Consider the following 19,867-nt stretch of genomic DNA (forward strand, 5'->3'; position numbering starts at 1 on the left):
TGATCTATTGATACATATTTAAGGTTGATTTGTTACATTGTGTAGATGTATTTCTACTCTTGTTTAAGGTATAGTGTTTGTACAGCTCATTTAAAAAATATAATGTATAATTAAGAAATACAGATTAATAGATAGTCATCTATATTAGTCAAACTGCAGTCAAGTTAGTATTTCTGGATGTACAGAGATATATTTCAGTGAGCTATATAATCTCCAACCTTCCAAAGACCTACAGAATATGGCATTTTATAATGTTTTGATAAGTTAGTCTTTTTGTTATGGAATTTGCCTTTAACATAACAAGGCTAGCCATTTGGACAAGAAACTGTTCTTGCCTTGACTGCTTGATGGTATACTATATGAACTGGACATGCAGGACCCACAGAAAAATGACTGCTAAACTTTCCAAAAGAAGGTGAGATAGTTCTTCAGGGTTCTTGCTTCATGAAAAAAAAAAAAAACCTTCCAGACATTATGTAGGAAACAACAAGAACAAAAAAGCAACTAATGAACTTTGCCTTTCTAAGACAGAATAGATCTTCAAATTGCCTGCTTCATGGAAAAGTCTGCTGGATACTATGGGCCTATAGGTTGACAATGGATGCCCTAACATTACATAAGAATTTTGGGTGACTGTCCAGTCAGCAAGATTTCTCTGTAAATCTAGAGTTTTGAAAGTTGCTTGATTGTACTTGTTGTTTACTTAGGTAATATTATGTCATTCTGGAGTCTTTGATGGAGTTGAAGAATAGTTATAATTATATTTTTCTTTAGTTATGATAAATAAAATATGAAACTTTAGACTCACAAAGAAATATTGTAACAATATTTTTTGTTTAATAACTGATCTGTATATGTAATTTTACAATGTTAAAGTCTTTCTTTTTAATTAGACAGGAAGGGGGAGATGATGTGGGATGCCCTTATGTATATGTGTTTCTTTATTGTTTGATGAATAATAATGTTTTGGTCAATGGCTTAGCAGAGTGAACCCAGTTAAAAAATCTGAACAGAGTTAATGATAGAGAGTAGACAGAGTTAGAGAGATACCAAGTAGCTGCCAAAGGAGAAAGATACCACCACCAGAAACTTTCCAGTAATCCACAGCCTTGTGGTGATAGACAAATTAATAGATATGGGTTAATTTAAGATGTAAAAGCTATACCTAAGCTGTTGACCAAGAAGCGTTGAAATGAATATAGTTTCTGTGTGATTATTTGGGTCTGGGCAGCCAGGAAATGAACAAACAACCTTTGCCTATGTCAATTAAAATCGACTGAGGTTGAAGAAACTCAGGTTGAGCCTTCAGCCTTACCAGTAAATTCAAAAGTTCCTCTCAGCCCTTGTGCTCAAGTTTCAGATGAGCAGAAACACTTTTTTTTTTTTTTATCAAGAGAGAGGGTATGTGTAGAAGCCAACTGGCCAAAATCCATATGAAATGAGTCAACATATAATTAAATAAAGTTCAGGATTTGAACATCTTCAAAACAAAGTTTTTTAAAACTTAAATATAGAATAATTAGCAAAAATAGCAAACACTTATTGAGCACTTATAGTTAAATATTAAATATTTCACATGAATAATTTCATTTAAGCCTTGTATCAATACAATGGCAGGGATATTTTTTTTACTTTCATAGAGAAGAAAAAAAATGGAAAGGTTAAAAACAGTCTCCAAAAGACAAAAAGCCACTGAGCTGTAGAACCAGGTAATAAACATCAACAATTCAGAGCAGTGTACCCAAAGAAATGAAACAACCCTGTGAAACTATTATGTTTTGAATATTAACACCTGCTCATCATTAAAATAACTGACTTGATGCATTCATTTTTAAAATTAAATCATTTTAAAACAAAGTCCAAATAACTTAAATATACAATAGTAAATACATTTCAGAATACACATATGACAGGTTAGTATTAAGGCATAAATAATGTGAATAAATGTACAGCTTGGAATCAGGAGTATTGTAAAACAGAGAAACAGATATTTACATAATTTGCAGAAAATATGGATTTTCATGAAAATAATATTTCATGCACAGTGGAGACTAGATAGATTTTATGTGTTAACAACTGTAATTTATTGGCAGCTTTATATATTATCCTATTTTCTACATTTTCTATATTCAGTATTTGTCGTGTTTAAAACTCAAACAACTAACCTAGTCATGGACACTGAAATTCAAAATGATTCAGGTGTCTCTGACAACAGGTAAGCAAATAGTCATAAAAGCTGAGAAATAATTCTAAGTGTAGTGACAGCAGTGGCCAAGTCCAGAAGTAAAGAGAGCTGGGTGAATGACCCTAAAGACAAAGAAAGAAATATTTAAAAACAAGATCTTGATTCAGTTGAAATTTGGGATCCCAACCTAGTGACAGCTTTTCCTATGTCAAAAATATACATCCGAAAATACTGCCTTTCCTAGATTTCACTATAAATAAATTGTCATTAAACATATCAGAAAGACATAAGACTCAAATGTACAAAGTAATGCTAACATGCAAAAGCATACACTTCAATTCTTTATACAAATTAAAATTATCAGAAAAATAAATTAAGAAAATAATTCAATTTATAATGGTATCAAAAAAAGCAAAATACTTGGAAATAAATTGAACCCAGAAAGTGAAATATCTTTACATTGAAAACAATAAGATATTAATGAAATAGACATTAGGCAGAAGTAAATGGAAAGTCCCTTTGCATTTATAGATTGGAAGAATGAATATAAATATATTCGCACTGCCCAAATTGCCATCACATTTAATAAAATCTTTTGAAACTATTACAGTACAGACTAGAAAATTACAGACCAGCATATACATAAGGTCAATTAAAGTCATATTTTTAAGCATATATTCAAGAGCAGGAAAGTACCCCAGAAAGATTCTTGGTGCCAAAGATCATGGACACAACATTTTTTACATGCATTGGTGTTTGGTCTGCATATATATCTGTGTGTCTGTGTGAGGGTGCCAGATCCCCTGGAACTGGAGTTATAGATAGTTATGAACTGGCATGTGGGTGCTGAAATTGAATCCAGGTTTTCTGGAAGGGCAGTTAATGCTCTTAGCCACTGAACCATCTCTCCAGCATGGACAGCATTTTTAAAGACAAAAGACCACACAGACCACAATTATATCTATCTTTGATGAGGATCAGAGTAACCTTGCAGTATTTGTTTTGGCAGAACATAGTAGCTTTTCAGATACAACATGACAACTATTTTTTATTTATACCTTTCTCAGTTATTTTACCTTCTTTTTAGCTTGTGCAAACATTAGTTTGGTGACTACATCTGGACCACAGTCATAGCCACAGACAATGCTAAGTGTGTTGTCAGACAAATGTGACTAAGAGTGTCTACACCAATACAAAATAGAATCTGGACAAGATGATGTTATCTTAGTTACTTTAAATCTATTATTTTTTTTTAATTTTTAAAACAATCTTATCTTCCATTCTAATCCCAGTTCCCTTTCCCTCCCCTCCTCCTGCTCTCCCCACCTTCCTTCATCCCATCTACTTCTCTGAGAGGGTGAGGCCTTTTAAAACGTCACTTTAGAAAAAAAAATATCTAAAATGTATATAGCAGTATAAAAGATGCCTAATGGCCAAAAAGTCTTAAGAAATAAAAACAACACCATTATGTTTTTTGACTTTAAATTATTATAAGTCTGTAGATTTCAAAGGAGTGTGGGTTTTATTATTTTGATGACCTTCCCTGTCATCTGGGTACCCTGTTCCTGTAAAAGACAAGCTCCGCCCACTCCCACCACTTCCACAGAGACAAGCGGATCCCCAGCCTCCTCTCCAGCTCTCTCTCTTTCTCTTCCAGTCCTTCTCCTGATGAGGTAGCTACTGCCTTTCTCCCCCTCGTTCGCTCTTTATCCCTATCTATCTGTCTGTCTATCTGTCTGTCTATCTATCTATCTATCTGTCTATCTCTGCCTTTCTCTCTTCTCTCTCTTTTCCCTTTCCACCTTTCTTCTTTCCCCCTTTCCTCATTCCCTTTCCCCTCTATAACCCATTAAATAAACTCTATACCAAAACACTCTCTCTGCATGGCTTCTCTTTCTCTCTCACCTGCCACACTTTCCCACCCAAGGGGACCAACTGAGGCCTCTGGTGACCTGTTGCTGCCCCTTGTGCAACTGCCACCCCCCATGGGATGAGTCCACCACCACCAAATGTTTATAAACAATCACAGTGGAACAACTACAAAACATATAAACTCATGAAACAGAACAGGTTCAGTACCAAATCTACATCCTTGAAGGAAACCCGTCTTTGACAGCGATGATAAGAATACAAGAGAGAAAGGTGGCGTCTTAACAAGGAGTGCTGGGAAGCTGGGTGGTGGTGGCGCACACTTTTAATCCCAGCACTCGGGAGGCAGAGGCAGGTGGATCTCTATGAGTTCAAGGCCAGCATGGTCTACAAGAGCAAGTGCCAAAACAAGCTCCAAAGCTACAGAGAAACCCTGTCTCAAAAAACTAAAAAAAAAAAAAAAAAGAAAAAAGAAAAAAGAAAACAAGTAGTGCTGGGGAAGCTGGATATCTGCAGATAAAAGAATAAATTGTACCTGTGTTGTATAATTATAAAACATCCACCAAAAAAAGGATTGCACTAAAATGCAGTCTCAAACCATGAAATTCTTATAAGATGATATTGGGCACAAAGCACTCTTGCAAATGGTTGGCTAGGATATTTCGGACATCACCACAAAAGCAAACAACAAAAACATAAAATAAATAGTTGATGAATGAGGGTCTTCTGTTTTGTGTTGATTTCATTGGTTAATAAAGAAACTGCCTTGGCCCTTTAATAGGACAGAAAATTAGGTAGGCAGAGTAGACTGAACAGAATGCTGGGAGAAAGAAGCAGAGTCAGACAGTCGCCATAGCTCTCCTCTCCAAGATGGATGCAGGTTAAGAATATTCCCGGTAAGACACTACCTCGTCATGTTACACTCATTAGAAATGGGTTAATCAGGATGTGAGAGTTAGCCAGTAAGAGGCTAGAGCTAATGGGCCAAGCAGTGTTTGAAAGAATACAATTTGTGTGTTGTTATTTTGGGTGTAAAGCTAGCCACGCTGGTGGCCTGTCTCCAGGATCGCGGCCTGCCGCTCCATCTACAGAGTGAGCTGGGACAAAAGCAGGCCTGCTCGCCTCATCACCACAAATAGTGAGACTACAACTAATTAAAGAGCTAACACACTGGAAAAGCAAAAACCAGCAGGCTAAAAGGCAGCCAGAAGAATGGGAAGAATACTGATAAACTATCCGTGACGGGTTAATACAGAAAGCTTCACAAAAAAATTCTAAAACTTAGATAACTAAAACTCACAAAGAAATCAATTAAAAATGGACAAGGACCAGAACATTGTCAAAAAAGCCCCAAACTCCTTATAACCAACAATAAGAAAAAATTCTCAACATTATTAATGATCAGAAAAATATAACTCAAACCTCACTGAGATGCCACTACACATATGCTATAATAGCTGATGATCAGTACCAATAAGACAAGTGATAAGTGGTAAAGATGGGGGAAGAAGAAACATTTGAAAATGTAGGTAGCAGTGTAAGTTGCTGCAGCCAATACAGAAAACAATACAGAAATGCTGTTTTAAAAAAATCATCCAGAACCATCATAATTCTGAACATCTGAACAAGGTAATTAAATCATCATGGCAAAGAAGTACCTAAATGTTCACTGTAGAAATGCCATAAATAGATATTAAGACATGGTATTATCATGGTATCTTCTTGAGCATTATCAGCAGAGGTGTGAATAAAGAAATAAGGTCTACATGAACAAATAGATAGTACCCATCATCATAAAGGAAGCTTTGTCACTTTGAAAATGTCATGCCACCTCCTGCAGAGTCTGCGTGATCTCTCACTTAAGATGTGGCACAAGCTTCAAGGAAGAGTGTCCACAGAAAAGGTGTGTGTATGCTGTGCTTCCTGCATTGGAACCCTTGCACTCTTGGAATTACCTGCTTATGTTCTAAGAAATACAGTCTGGTTTCTTCTGGAAGAATAGTTTAAGTCTTCAGAGTCTACTGATGAACCATTGCCATAAACAGGAGTATATGATGTTAATGGAAAAATATGGGTTAACATTTTTAAAAAGGTTTCCATGTCTAATCTGGTGCTTAATAAATAAAAAACAAAAGATAAACTAAATTAAGCAATTAAGACAAATTCAACATAAAATAAAAAGAGATAAATGCCTATAACATCCTAAAATTGGTTTTGAAAGAGGTTTAAAAAGGAGTTAAAAATATAAAAAACATTCTTCTACATAGATTACAAAAATATAAAACGACTATATACCACAATTGCTTGCCCTTAGCTCAAAATGCTATGAACTCATAGCCTAAATAAAGATTTATATCAAAACTAATGTCAGGCCATGTCTAGCATGACCAACCACAGACTCACACTGGGGACATCTGTCTGATGAAAATCTATTCTTATGTATCTGATATAATGATTCTAAGAATAATCTGTACTGCATGAAAAAACAATACATGCTGTTAAGCAATCTTTTCTGTATAAAGGATGAGCCTCGTGCCTAGTAAAGACGCATTCAGATGCGATTCCTTTGAGTCTTGTGTCTGTTTGTCATTTGTCAAGTCCTTACCACCTATTCCTGAGACCCTATCCCATCGGTCCCAGTGTCCCGGCTGAACTGGTCCGTGCAGAAAACATACATGAAATTGGAGGACATTGAACTAAATGGAGCAAGCAAGACACTCCAAGGAAAATACTACATAATCTCCTCCTTTTGCGGATTGAATATGTTGCCATTGGTACCAGTTAAGTAAACCAGTAAGATACTAATAAGACACATGTACTTGTGTAATGAACAAGGAATCCAAAATACAGCAGCATGATTTTAAAACAAGTTTAGTAAGAAGGAAAAAGAAATGAATAATGGTGTATAGCTTACTTAAGACTCTCTAAGTGAGAGAGTCTTACACAGATACACAGGAGGAAGTTATGACAATGGCAGATATGCTGGATCATGACTTTGGCCATCAATGTGTGGCATATCACACCACATCGTACAACTCAAATGTTTTTGTCCATTAAACTTCAATAAGCCTAGGGGAAATAAAGCTAAAAAAAATTAATTCACTAAGATTTCAAACATCTGTGATGGTTTTCCTCTTATTAGACTTTATAGATGAGAATAATGTTACTTCATATACATTATTAAATATTATCAGACAGTTTTATCCTTCCGTCTATTTACTATTTGTGGACTGTACCCCTGACCTTGTGACTCCTAGGCAAGCTCTGTATCACGGACCTATACACCCAGCAAGAAATTATTTTCCAATTGGAAGATGCTTTTCTTACAATGTTTATGTGTCTGTACCTGGCAGTGTTTTATCAGGATCAAATCTTACTATTCAGGAGAAAAAAAAATTAGCAGCAATTTTAAATTTTGTAGATTAAATATATTCTGCATAGTTTCATTATAAAAGAAATGTCCCCAGTGTTCTCAGCGGTCTCAGTGTTGAATGCTTTGACCCTGGCAGACAGTGCTTTTCTGGGAGGGTCTAGAAATTTCCAGAAACACATTCCTTGAGGCATGTCCTCGTGCTCAGCATTCTGCTGTCCTGTTCCCCTCTTCCCTCATTTCCGTTTCACTGCATTTGAATCCTCTGAAGCCCCAAGTCAAAATAATTCTTTTTAAATCATTTTTCTTTACAGCATAGTTATCATACTAATTGAAAAAGTGATTAACATACATTTCTAGATACAACTTTTTGATATATCAAAATATATATTTTAAAGAAAAAGCTGAAATTATTTTTATGTTCTCCAATTAAAAAGCAACTTTAATTTCTTTTAACTTTTCTTCCTCATATGGATTAAGTTCAGATAGAAACAAATCTGAGGGAAGGGACTTTATGGTTTAGCAGACGGCAAAGGACATAGGGGGATGGGTTCAAGCAAGAAACTGTCCTTATTTAATAAAATACAATGTGCAATGATTATACACGACTAAATGATAAATAAAACAAGATAGATAAAGAAGGAACAAGGATGAAAGCAAGGAGAGGACAAAGGAAGGCCGGCAAAGAATGAGAGACGCAGCACTCACGTCTGTGGAACAGGTCCCAGTACTCATCAATCTGTTTCTGCGTAGGGAAATGACCACAGTCATTGAAGTACTTCAGCAGCTCGCTTCTCTCTAACCCTTGCCAGTCTTCTCTCTTGGCAAACATGGTTTCATAAACTAAAAGCCAAAAAGGTTAAATAATATAGCTTCTTTTACAAATAACGCGCCAAGGACAAGTCACATGAAAAGTCCTTCCCAACCGGAAGCAATGACAATCCCAGCTTTAATGTCACATGTACGGATGAGTCTTTGGGATTGTAGGAGCCACAGTGGTGCCAGCCTTTTGGCAAGGGGCGAGAGGAGGGGCTTCTCTTTCTCACCCATTTCCACAGAATTGAAACGCAGTCTGGCTCCCCATGGAGAACACAGGGTGCAGTGGGGGCTGAATCTCTTTCACGACAAGAGATCTCAGACCTTATTACACATATTCACACCAAAACTTCATTACAAACTCTAACTCGGAATATTTTACTTTTATTAAGATGTATTCACTGTGTGATAATCTAGAATACACACACAGCATAAACCATTCAAATCCCACCTCACATATTCCTTCCCTGCCACTAATAGCTGCTATTCAATGCTCATGCTGACTTTTAAAACATTTATATGTAAGAGAGGACATGTGGTATTTGTCTTTCTGTGTGTGACATATTTCACTTTGCATATTGCTGAAAATAAAAGTATTTAACTTTTCTTTACGGCTGACACTGCAGTGTGGATCTATAAAATGGCTTCTTTACTCATGTATCTGTTGCTAGACACCTAATTTGACCCATGTCTGCACTACTATGACTAGTGTGACCATGAACACAGGTGTGCAGATATGCAGGTGTCTCTTTGACATGCTGCTCTTACTTCTTTGAATATACAGTCAGGATGGTTCAGCTGAATCACATGATGTTTGTTTTTCTTTTCTTTCTTTTTAAATTTCTTTTTAAGATCCTGGAGTCTGAGTCTAGGATCCCATGCATAAAAGACAAGTATTCCACAACTGTGTATCACCACCACAACTCTTTTTCATTTTATTTTGAGACGGGATCACCAAGTTGCCTAGGCAGACCTTGAGATGTGAACCTCTTATTCTAACCATTAGGTCTGTAACAGCAGATCGACCTATTTATTTTTATTTTTTGAATCTCCTACCTGTTCTTCATAATGGAGCTGCTAATTTAGATGCCCACAAACAGTACATGGAAACTGCCGTGTGTCCACAGTGTTGCCAGCAGGAACAAGAATCCCAGGTCCCGGACTCCTGACGACTTGGATCAGTAGTCATTACTTCCTCCTATTTTTCCCCTTTTAGCTCTCAATTCACACTCTAACCACTTGGATTTCTATTATACTTTGGATTTCTGATTCAGGAATACAATTAGTAGCAATGTTTGCATTCTGCTTACTGACTTCACAGCAAGAGAAAAGAAAAAAGAAAAAAAACCTTAAGAAATTCCTATCTAAATTCTTAAATATGAATGGCAATGCCAAATCTTCAAAACCATCAGAAACAGAACCAATTAATAACTGATGTAGGTATACGTTTATCTTTGCTTTTCAAATCTACAAATTAAAACTGCTGCTTTTAGGACCTGTTCTCCCTGCATTGTAGAGCAGAGTGCAAGGCCTCCTTCTGTTTCTGGCCCTTTGACCAGAAATGCCACCATCTGCATTTCATTGCCTCAGAGCTTTAATCTGTCCAGGGACTTAGGAGCCCTGCGGAGTGGCAGGGAGGAGCAACCGCTGCATGAAAATCTAGTTTTTGAGAAAGTTGGCTCCATTATTTTCATGAATTCTCATGATAGTGTAATTTTTTTTTTAACTTCCATTCTGTCCCTGCTGCATTTCTCTATGCCTTTAACAATATTTTGGAGATGGATCTCTGTGAGTTTGAGGCCAGCCTGGTGTATTAGAACTAGTTCAAGGACAGGCTACAAAACTACAGAGAAAATCTGCCTGGAAAAACAAACAAAAAAATGAAAAAACAATATTTTTGGAACCTCTTCATTAACGATAACAACTTACCATGTTCTCTGTGTGTAATCTTCAGGTCCCTTCCCAACTACCAAAATCCCCATAAAAGCAAAAAGTGATTCCAGTTAAGTATAATTTACTTGCACCATTCACTTTCATTCTTCAAGAAATTGGTCTAGTCATACTTAAGCAACACTCAACTGATCAAATAAAAAATAGAAAGTCAACGATAAAAAAATTGGTCTTTGGTCATGACAGGGAAGTCCACAGAGACAGCTGAACCGAGCTTGTGGGAGTTCAGGAACTCTAGAGCAGTAGCTGGGGAACCTATACAGGGACTAAACTAGGCCCTCTGTATGTGGATGACAGCTGTGAGTTGTGTAGCCTGGTCTGTTTGTGAATCCCCTAGGCATTGGGACCAGGATCTATACCTGGTGCATGAACTAGCCATAGGGAGCCAATTCCATATGGTGGGATACCTTGTACAGCCTTGATGCAGGGAGCAGGGGGCAGATGAGATTGAGATTTGGTCCTTTCTCAGGCTTTGTTGACTCCCCATGGGAGGGGTGGATGGAGGTGGGGGTTGAGGGGGAGAAGGGGAGAACACAAGGAGGATGTTGGTATTTCTATCACATCCAGGGCTTTTATTGGTTGTCAGTATTCAGACAAAATGTTTAGCCACAGGGATTAGCATCTCCAGGTCCTAGGCCCTGCATGTATCTTCAGTGTTCAGACAAATTGCCTGGCTATTCTGGGCTTTAAGTCTTACATAATCTATGCATAATGTAACTAGTTAAACCCCTTGCACATGTGCAAGAGTGTCTTTAAAACAGGACATTCATTCCCACTCGGTCTCTCTCTCTCTCTCTTTCTCTCTTCTCTCTCCATGCATTTTTCCTACAGGCCTGGACATTACCCTCTTTTCCCTTCCCTTCCCTTCCCTTCCCTTCCCTTTCCTTTCTTTCCTTTCCCTTTGCTAATAAAACTCTTAAAGTAGATTTTTTTTGTGTATCTTGTGACCTGTTCTCAAGCCCAAAAATATAAGAGGGGAGGAAAGAGGAATTGTGGTTGGTATGCAAAAATAAATAAAATTATTTTTTAAAAATTGTCTTTGTTTAATGAGCAGAATTCCCAATAACTTGAAGTAATGTGTAAATCAATCTTCTCAGTGTGCATTAATGTTCACCTAGAATTAAAATTTTATACTTGTTTCAGGAGTAACCCATCTCTCCCCAAAAGGGTGGAGACCCCAACCATAACTTTCAAGGCCTTCTATGATCAGTTCAAACTACCAGACTCAGGGCTTAGGCTAAATTATTCATTTAAAACTTCTTGGAAATCTGGATTTTTTTAAATAGTGTCTCATACTGAATATGTCACTTGGTTGGTAAAGTATTTTCCTGCATACATACAACTCTGAGTTCTCCAACACTGCAAGATAAGGTGATATAAACCAGTAATCTCACCCCTTGGGAGATAGAGGGATGAGGAACTAGAGTTCAAGGTCATTCTTAGCTACGTGGAGAGTTCTAAAGTCAGCCTGGAAAAGTGAGACCCTGTCTCATTAGATGATAGATAGATATATCTACAGACAGACAGACAGAAGGATGAGAGATAGACAGATCATCTCTAAGTAATGTGGCTGGTTTGTTCTCTTCTTCAGGAAAGAATAGACTCATTACTTCTTTATGAACCTTAGGTCTCTGGAGCAGCTTGGATTTTTATCTTATGTGAAATCTGACTCTTTGCCTGTCTTTCCAGTACTGTCCCTTTAAATATCCTTTTACACTTTGTGTCACCAAAGGAGAATTTTACTGTTTATAAACTGAAGACTTAATGAATGAATCCAAGTACACAGAATGCCACCTTAAAATACAAATCCCAATATAAACTAAAGTTTGCCTTCTTGGCTAGGAATAGATAAAAGGTCTTTTCATTGTCTAAAACTTCATTCTAAACTTAGTAGCAAACAAGAAGAGACTACAATACTTACATTTTTTCCTGTCCATCCATTCCTCTAGCTCTCCAAAGTTTATAATCTGTCTTGTCCTCCAAAGACCAAGGCGATGTCTAATACGGTGGATTAAGCACTGATACATGGTGATAACTGCTTTCAAACTTGGTCCATGATATGAAGACTATGAAAATAAAAAATATGATAATGCTCTTCATATATTTCTATTAGTTATACCTATTTGGGCATCTACAATGAACAGTTTAGGTTAAAGCCATTTTTGAAAGTCTTCTGCATAGAAAAATGCTTCCACCACTGTCTGCTGTTCCCTGACAACTGCTCTCATCAAAATATCTTTTGAGCTGGTTAGTTTCTTGTTATTGTGACACAGCTAGATTCATCTGGGAAGAAGAAGCCACAATTGAGAAAATGTCCAATTGCATCGCCTGTAGGTAAGTCTTTGGAGACATTTCCTTGATTAACTATTGCACATAAGGACCCAGCCAACCAGGAGTTGTGCCAGCCCTGAGCAAGTGGTGCTGGGTGTATGGGAAAACAGGGCAAACAAGACATGGCAAGAAAGCCGGTAAGTACCACTCCATGGCTTCTGCTTCAGCACCTGACTGCAGTTCCTTTTCCTTCCCTGCCTTCCTCCAGTGACTGAGATTGTGCTGGGTAAAGAACAAACACCACTCTCACAAGTTGCTGTTGGTCCTGGTAATTTATGACAGAAAGACAAAAAAGGAGAGCAACCCAGGACACATTTCCTCCTGTGTCTGACTGTACTTCTCTGAGTTGAAAGTAAAAGTAAATCCAGCTTTACATTGCTTTTTGTCAAGAAATTAGTAATACTAAAAAAGTAACTAATATAAAATACAGGATAAAATATAGGTTAGGTTTTCTAACAATAGTATAATACGAAAGTCATCATAAATTATTGATTGATATTTCCCAATTCTTACTGACTTAAGAGCATTTCAGTCGGTCTTTTCTGTGACTCTGTCATGTGGCTTCTTTCAGCACAGTGACACTTAGTGGAACAAATTTCCTCTCCTGATTAGCAAGAGCAGACCCTTCCTTGTTTACTTTCCATTTGTCCTGTTCCATCTGTGAAGCAGCAGCTACTGTCTTTTTTACTAATTTTTGTGCTGCTCAGGGCTTTGTAAGAGAACATTAAAGACTATTGTAGCTTCTTAACCCTAGTACCTATCTTAATAAATGTGTTTGTGTTTATTTATATCAACTCTTAGGAAATGATATAATAGGCCTTAAGAATCCTGTCTAAGAAGTCTCAACTCCATAATATACAAATCAAAAAATCAATCATCAAAGGAACAAATAATCCAATAAAAAAAATGGAGTACAGACCTAAACAGAGAACTCTCAACAGAGTAATCTAAAATGGCTGAAAGACGCTTAAGAAAATGTTCAACATCCTTAGTCATAAGAGAAATGCAAATCAAACCAACTCTGAGATTTCATCTTACACTTTTAAGAATGGCCAAGATCAAAAGCATTGATGACAACTTATGATGGAGAGGTTGTGGGGTAAAAGGCACACTCCTGCATTGCTGGTGGGAGTGCAAGCTGGTACAGCCCCTTTGAATGTCAGTGTGGTGATTTCTCAGAAAATTAGGAAACATCCTTCCTCAAGACCCCGTAATACCACTTTTCGGTATATATCCAAAAAATGCTCAATCGTGCCATAAGGACATGTGCTCAACTATGTTCATAGCATCATTGTTTGTCATAGTCAGAACCTGGAAACAACCTAAATGACCAGAGACTGAAGAATGGATAAGGAAAATGTGGTACATTTACATATTGGAGTACTACACAGCAGGAAAAAATAATGACATCTTGAATTTTGCAGGAAAATGGATGGAGCTAGAAAACATTATTTTGAGTGAAGTAACCCAGACACAGAAAGACAATTATCACATGTACTCACCCACAAGTGGTTTTTAAACATAAAGCAAAGAAAAGCAACCCACAAATCACAATCCCTGAGACCCCAGACAGCAATGAGAACCACCCTAAGAGAGATATACATAGATATAATCTACATGGGAAGTAGAAAAAGACAAGATCTCCTGAGTAAATTGGGAGCATCGAGACCTTGGGAGAGAGCTGAAGGGGAGGGGTGAGACAGGGAGGGGAGCAAAGAAAAATGTAGAGCTCAATAAAAATGAATAATAAAATAAAAGAATCCCATCTAAACACTGACATATGGCAATAACCAAGAGAATTTTTATTGCAAAGCCTTTTAAAGTAAGAAGGAAAACATACTTAAATGAGTAAGTCCATGAAATAAAATTCAAAATAATAAAATGAAATAAAAAGATACTCTAAATAGTTGCCTTAAGCTCATATTCATAAGCAGACACTTAAATATGTAAGTAATAAATACAGGAAACACCAATTGTGATTTAGATATCCATTTCCTAGCCAGTAAAATGTTACTGACTATCTTAGTCAAGCAGAAGTGAAGAAGGCACTGTCTCTTTCCTCAATTTGGTATCTAACTCATACCAGTTTATCAGGTTATCGTCTTTCTAATAGAATGTAATTCCTTTATAATAGAAATCTTAGATATCCATTAAATTTTCTTCAAGAAGCCAGGTGGTGGGAACACACACGTTTAATCCCAGCAGTCAGGAGGTAGAGGCAGGTGGATCTCTGTGAGTTCAAGGCCAGCATGATCTACATAGCTAGTTCCAGAACGGCAAGGACTGTTACACGGAGAAACCCTGTCTCAGAAGAAAAAAAAGTGTCTGCACAGTTCAGAACATTCCTGCAATTTATTTAGAGCCTAATGTCTATTTCTTTGACTAAGTAGAAACATAAAATGGCACATTGGGGTCAGCAGAATTGTTTTTGCTAATATTCTGAATCAGTCTCTTAGGCAAGTGTGCCTTCTGAATATCCTGCTTGTGCCCATACATTTTAGAAACATTCTTTTTTTATGGCAACTAGAGTCATAGAAATAGATGTCTTTGTTGCAGAAACTATGTACAGTAATGAGAGAATTCTATAAAAGAAATACTGAGATAAATCACAGTCGAAAGGAAATAGGTCTAGCCCATAAACATTAAAGCAGTAACCAGAGATAAAAGAAAATAAGAACATGATTGTTCATAGAAAATCAAGAAGGAAGTTAGGTTAAGTCAAAAGACTGTAATGTTGTAAGGAATGACTGTGGCAAGGGCTTCTGTTGTTTTAATATTGATAAATTTGTGGAGTATTCTGAAGAAAAATAAAGTTCATTTTTAACTAAAAGTTTATTTTAAATATATTCAATTAATGTGTAGCTATATCACTTTCCCCCATAATCATGTCCCTTCCTTCGAACCCATTCCATGCTCCCTCACTTCCTCTCAAATGCTGGTATCTTTTTCTTTGTTTTTGTAAACACACATTTTACACACATTTTATACACACACACACACACACACACACACGCATGACAGATATATATAAATACAACCAGCACAGTAGTTTTGTTTTTTATGTGTATATGATTTCAAGGATGACTGTTTTGAAAAAGTTAACTACTTTAAGTGGCATGGGGACAGCTCCAGAGTGAGAATGTTTCAGTTGGGTACAACACGGCAGCTGCATAATAAGGAGCAGAGACTTCACTGAGGCAAAGGAGCTCCTCTCAGTGGGAGAAGAGGCAGGACAGAATAATTAACAAAATAAATAACTTTGTCACAAGGTCCTTTGAAAGAAATTTAAGATCAAAGGGTAAATATTTCATCTTTTCTGTGGCCCATTCTCCTTTTTGAGTTGTAAATCCACATTCCCAATGAACTTCTAGCTATCTAAAACATCTCTCACAGGCACATCAAACTCAGTGTTTGTGGTCGCTTGAACGTATTTGCTCTTGAAGAATGGCACTATTATGAGGTGTAGCTTTTTTAAAAACAAACATATTTAATTATTTATTCATTCATTCATTTTTCATCCTGGCTGCAGATTCCTCTTCCTCCTCTCTTCCCAGTCTTCCCTCCTCAGCCCCCACTCGTTCTCACCCCCAATCCAATGGACAGGTCTCCCACAGATATTAACAAAACATGGCGTATCAAGTTGCACTAAAACTAAGCACCTCCCCAAGTATTAAGGTTGGGTAAGGCAACCCAAATGAGGAACAGGGTCCCACAAGCCAGTAAAAGAATAAATGAGAACCCTTGTTCCCACGGTTAGAAGTCCAACAAGAGAACCAAGCTACACAACTATAGCATATGTGCAGAGTGCCTAGCTCAGTCTCATTCAGGCTCCCTGGTTGTTGGTTCAGTCTCTGTGAGCCTCTATGATTCCAGGTTAATTGATTTTATGAGTTTTCTTGTGGTGTCCTTCTCCCCTCTGACTCCTACAATTCTTTCTCCTCCTCTTCAGTGGGATTCCCTAAACTCAACTTAATGCTTGGCTGTGGGTTTGCATCTATTTCTATCAGCTGCTGAAAGATACCTCTCTGATGACAATTGGACTGGGCACCAATCTGGTCACAGGGGATGAGCAGCTCAGGCTACTTATCCACTATTGCTAGGAATCTTATCTGGAGTCATCCTTGTAGATTACTGGGAGATTCTGTTGCACCAGACTTTTGCCTGACACCAAAATGCCCACCTCCACTGAGCATTCAGTACTTGCTCTCTCCATACCCCCAAAACATGATCACCCCTGTTCCCATCTCTACCAGCCCTCAGTTCAACCACAAAATCTCTTCTATTTCCCCCTCACAAGGAAATCTGCTTGTTACCTAGTCTCCCTGGGTCTGTGGATTGCAACATAGTTATACTTTACTTTACAGCTAATATTTAGTTATGACTGAAAACATAGCATGCTTGTCTTTCTGAGTCTGAGATAACTTACTCAGAATGATTTTTTTTCTAGTTCCATCCATTTGTCTTAAAATGTCCTGGTGTCCATGTTTTTAACAGGTAAGTAGCATTCCATTGTGTAAATGTACCACATTTTCATTATCCATTCCTTAGTCGGCAGACATCTAGGTTGTTTCCAGGTTCTGGCTATCAAAATAAAGCTGCTATAAACACAGCTGAGCAAGTGTCTTTGTAGTATGATTGAAGATCCTTTGGGTATATGCCCAAGAACAGTAGAGTCCCAGCCTTCTGAGAAATCAATGTGCTAACTTACATGGTTGCTGTACAACTTTGCACTCCCATAAGTAATGAGGGAGTGTTCCCCTTGCTCTACATACTCTCCAGGATGAATTGTCACTTGTATTTTTGATCTTAGCCATTATGACAGGCATAAGATAGAATCTCAGAGTAGTTTGATTTGCATTTTCATGATGCTTATGGATGTTGAACATCTCCTTACATGTTTCTCAGCCATTTGAGATTGTTCTGTTGAGAATTTTCTGTTTAGATTCGTATCCCATTTTTTTTATTTTATTGAAAAAAAGGGAAAAAAGGTTTCTGCCTTCTCCCAGCCTCCCATTTCCCTCCCCCTCCTCCCACCTTTCTCCCCCTCTCCCCCCACTCCCCCTCCATATCCAGTCCAAAGAGCAGTCAGGGTTCCCTGCCCTCTGGAAAGTCCAAGGTCCTCCCCCCTCCGTCCATATCTAGGAAGGTGAACATCCAAACTGGCTAGGCTCCCACAAAGCCAGAACATTAAGTAGGATCAAAACCCCGTGCCATTGTCCTTGGCTTCTCATCAGCCCTCATTGTTTGCCATATTCAGAGAGTCCGGTTTTATCCTTTTTCAGTCACAGTCCAGCTGGCCTTGGTGAGCTCCCAATAGATCAGCCTCACTGTCTCAGTGGGTGGGTGCACCCCTCGTGGTCCTGACTTCCTTGCTCATGTTCTCCCTCCTTCTGCTCCTCATTGGGACCTTGGGAGCTCAGTCCAGTGCTCCAATGTGGGTCGCTGTCTCTATCTCCATCCATCACCAGATGAAGGTTCTATGGTGATATGCAATATATTAAAAATGGGGCACTGAACTCCAAATCAGGAGCAGAAGGAGAGAGAGCACGAGCAAGGAACTCAGGACCGCGAGGGGTGCACCCACACACTGAGACAATGGGGATGTTCTATCGGGAACTCACCAAGGTCAGCTGGCCTGGGTCTGAAAAAGCATGGAATAAATCCGGACTAGCTGAACATAGCAGACAATGAGGAATACTGAGATCTCAAGAACAATCACAGTGGGTTTTTGATCCTACTGCACGTACTGGCTTTGGGGGAGCCTAGGCAGTTTGGATGCTCACCTTACTAGACCTGGATAGAGGTGGGCGGTCCTTGGGCTTCCCACAGGTCAGGGAACCTTGATTGTTCTTCCAGCAGATGAGGGAAGGGGACTTGATCGGGGGAGGGGGAGGGAAATGGGAGGCGGTGGCGGGGAGGAGGCAGAAATCCTTAATAAATAAATAAATTTAAAAAAAAACATTAAATAAACATTTTATTTGGCTTGGAAAAAATATCACAAATTACATACAAGTACATGTGATAAGTCTTGATTAATAATATGATTCAATAATATGGTTTTAAACATGACTTTTAAGAGCACTCTTAATATGTCTAATATCTTTAGCTTCCTCAATTCCAATTCACAAGATACTACAAGCTTCAAAAATGATACATCTCACCGAAGGTCAATGAAATAGATTTTTCTTATGCTGCTATGCCTCCATAGCCATCCGACAAAGAACTCTCTACATATTGGCACTGCCCAGCCATTATACCAGACACAGTCATTTGGGTTAAGTGGGTGGTCTTGTTAAATTAAGTATTCACACAATGCCAAAGACTTTTCAAAGTCATCTGTACTTTCAACTGGTATGAGTGCTCTATGAAATCATATACCAGGGAATTGAATTGAAAATTTAGTGACCTTTATTACATTTAAATATATATATGAATTGATATAATTTTACTTTAATTAAAAACATTAGCTAAAAGAGGATATATTGTTAAGTAAATGAAAGTTCTCTAGGTACCTAGGAGCCATATATATACATATATATATAACTATTCTATAGAATGTCAACATTCAACGTGAAAGCCTTGAATAGACTGAACAACAGACTTTGTTGTTGCTCTTGGTTTTGAAATATGACAATGAGAGGTGATTACTATTTTATCAAACTTTCAAAGGTTTTTCTAAGCTCTAAAATATGAAATGGGTGGTACATTGCTACAGTAACTTTGAAATTTGAATTTTAAGATCTTAAGTGGTGCTTTCTTAACCTAAACCTAAAAGTTTGATCAACATTACCAAAAGACAAAAATTACTTACTTTAAATTATAAATAAAATATTGATATTAAGTAAAATTTTAGATATATTATATTCAGAAATTTATCCTGTTTGTGTCATTGAAATTTTTACAATTGTTATACCAAAATCATGTACTAACAAACAAATTTCTAAAAGAAAAGAACTTCCTGAGTAATAGAAAATATGTTGGTAGTTAAATATCACAGTCTCCACAATCTTTTGGTTTATGACTGATAAGATAATTGAAAACTATTTCATTACTTCCAAATGTACCGAAACTGAGAGGATTTCCAAAAGCAATAGTGAAAACTGAACAATCACTGTAGTAAATATTGTCCATAGCAAAAAAAAAAATGGGGTTCCAAGGTAGAAGCCTAGCAAAAGACTTTGGAAGTCTCCCAGTAAAAGGATTGCTACCATGCTGTCAGTTACCAGTGATTTGTTGGGTAGTCTCAAGAGCAGAATTTCTATCATAAATTCCACCAGCAACAGTCCTTCATGTAAGTATTATCCTAGAAGCATCATTTACTACACTCTCAGGCTGTCCCTCTAACA

The 19,867-nt window shown here is 37.5% G+C and overlaps 1 protein-coding gene across 1 annotated transcript in view; it reads right to left on the minus strand.

Annotated features, from left to right (window-relative positions):
• The window catches only part of Iqcm (IQ motif containing M), a 415,125-nt gene that overhangs the window by 226,830 nt on the left and 168,428 nt on the right, over positions 1-19,867 (minus strand). The window contains exons 9-10 of the mRNA XM_041663710.1: positions 12,112-12,256; positions 8,133-8,267 (exon numbers count right to left, since the gene is read on the minus strand). Of these exons, the coding sequence (XP_041519644.1) occupies positions 8,133-8,267; positions 12,112-12,256 (280 nt within the window). The remainder of the gene's footprint in view (positions 1-8,132; positions 8,268-12,111; positions 12,257-19,867) is intronic.

This window comes from Microtus oregoni, unplaced genomic scaffold, assembly GCF_018167655.1.
Source record: "Microtus oregoni isolate MIOR12 unplaced genomic scaffold, Mior012 000014F_ref0000157, whole genome shotgun sequence".
Lineage (NCBI taxonomy): Eukaryota > Metazoa > Chordata > Mammalia > Rodentia > Cricetidae > Microtus > Microtus oregoni.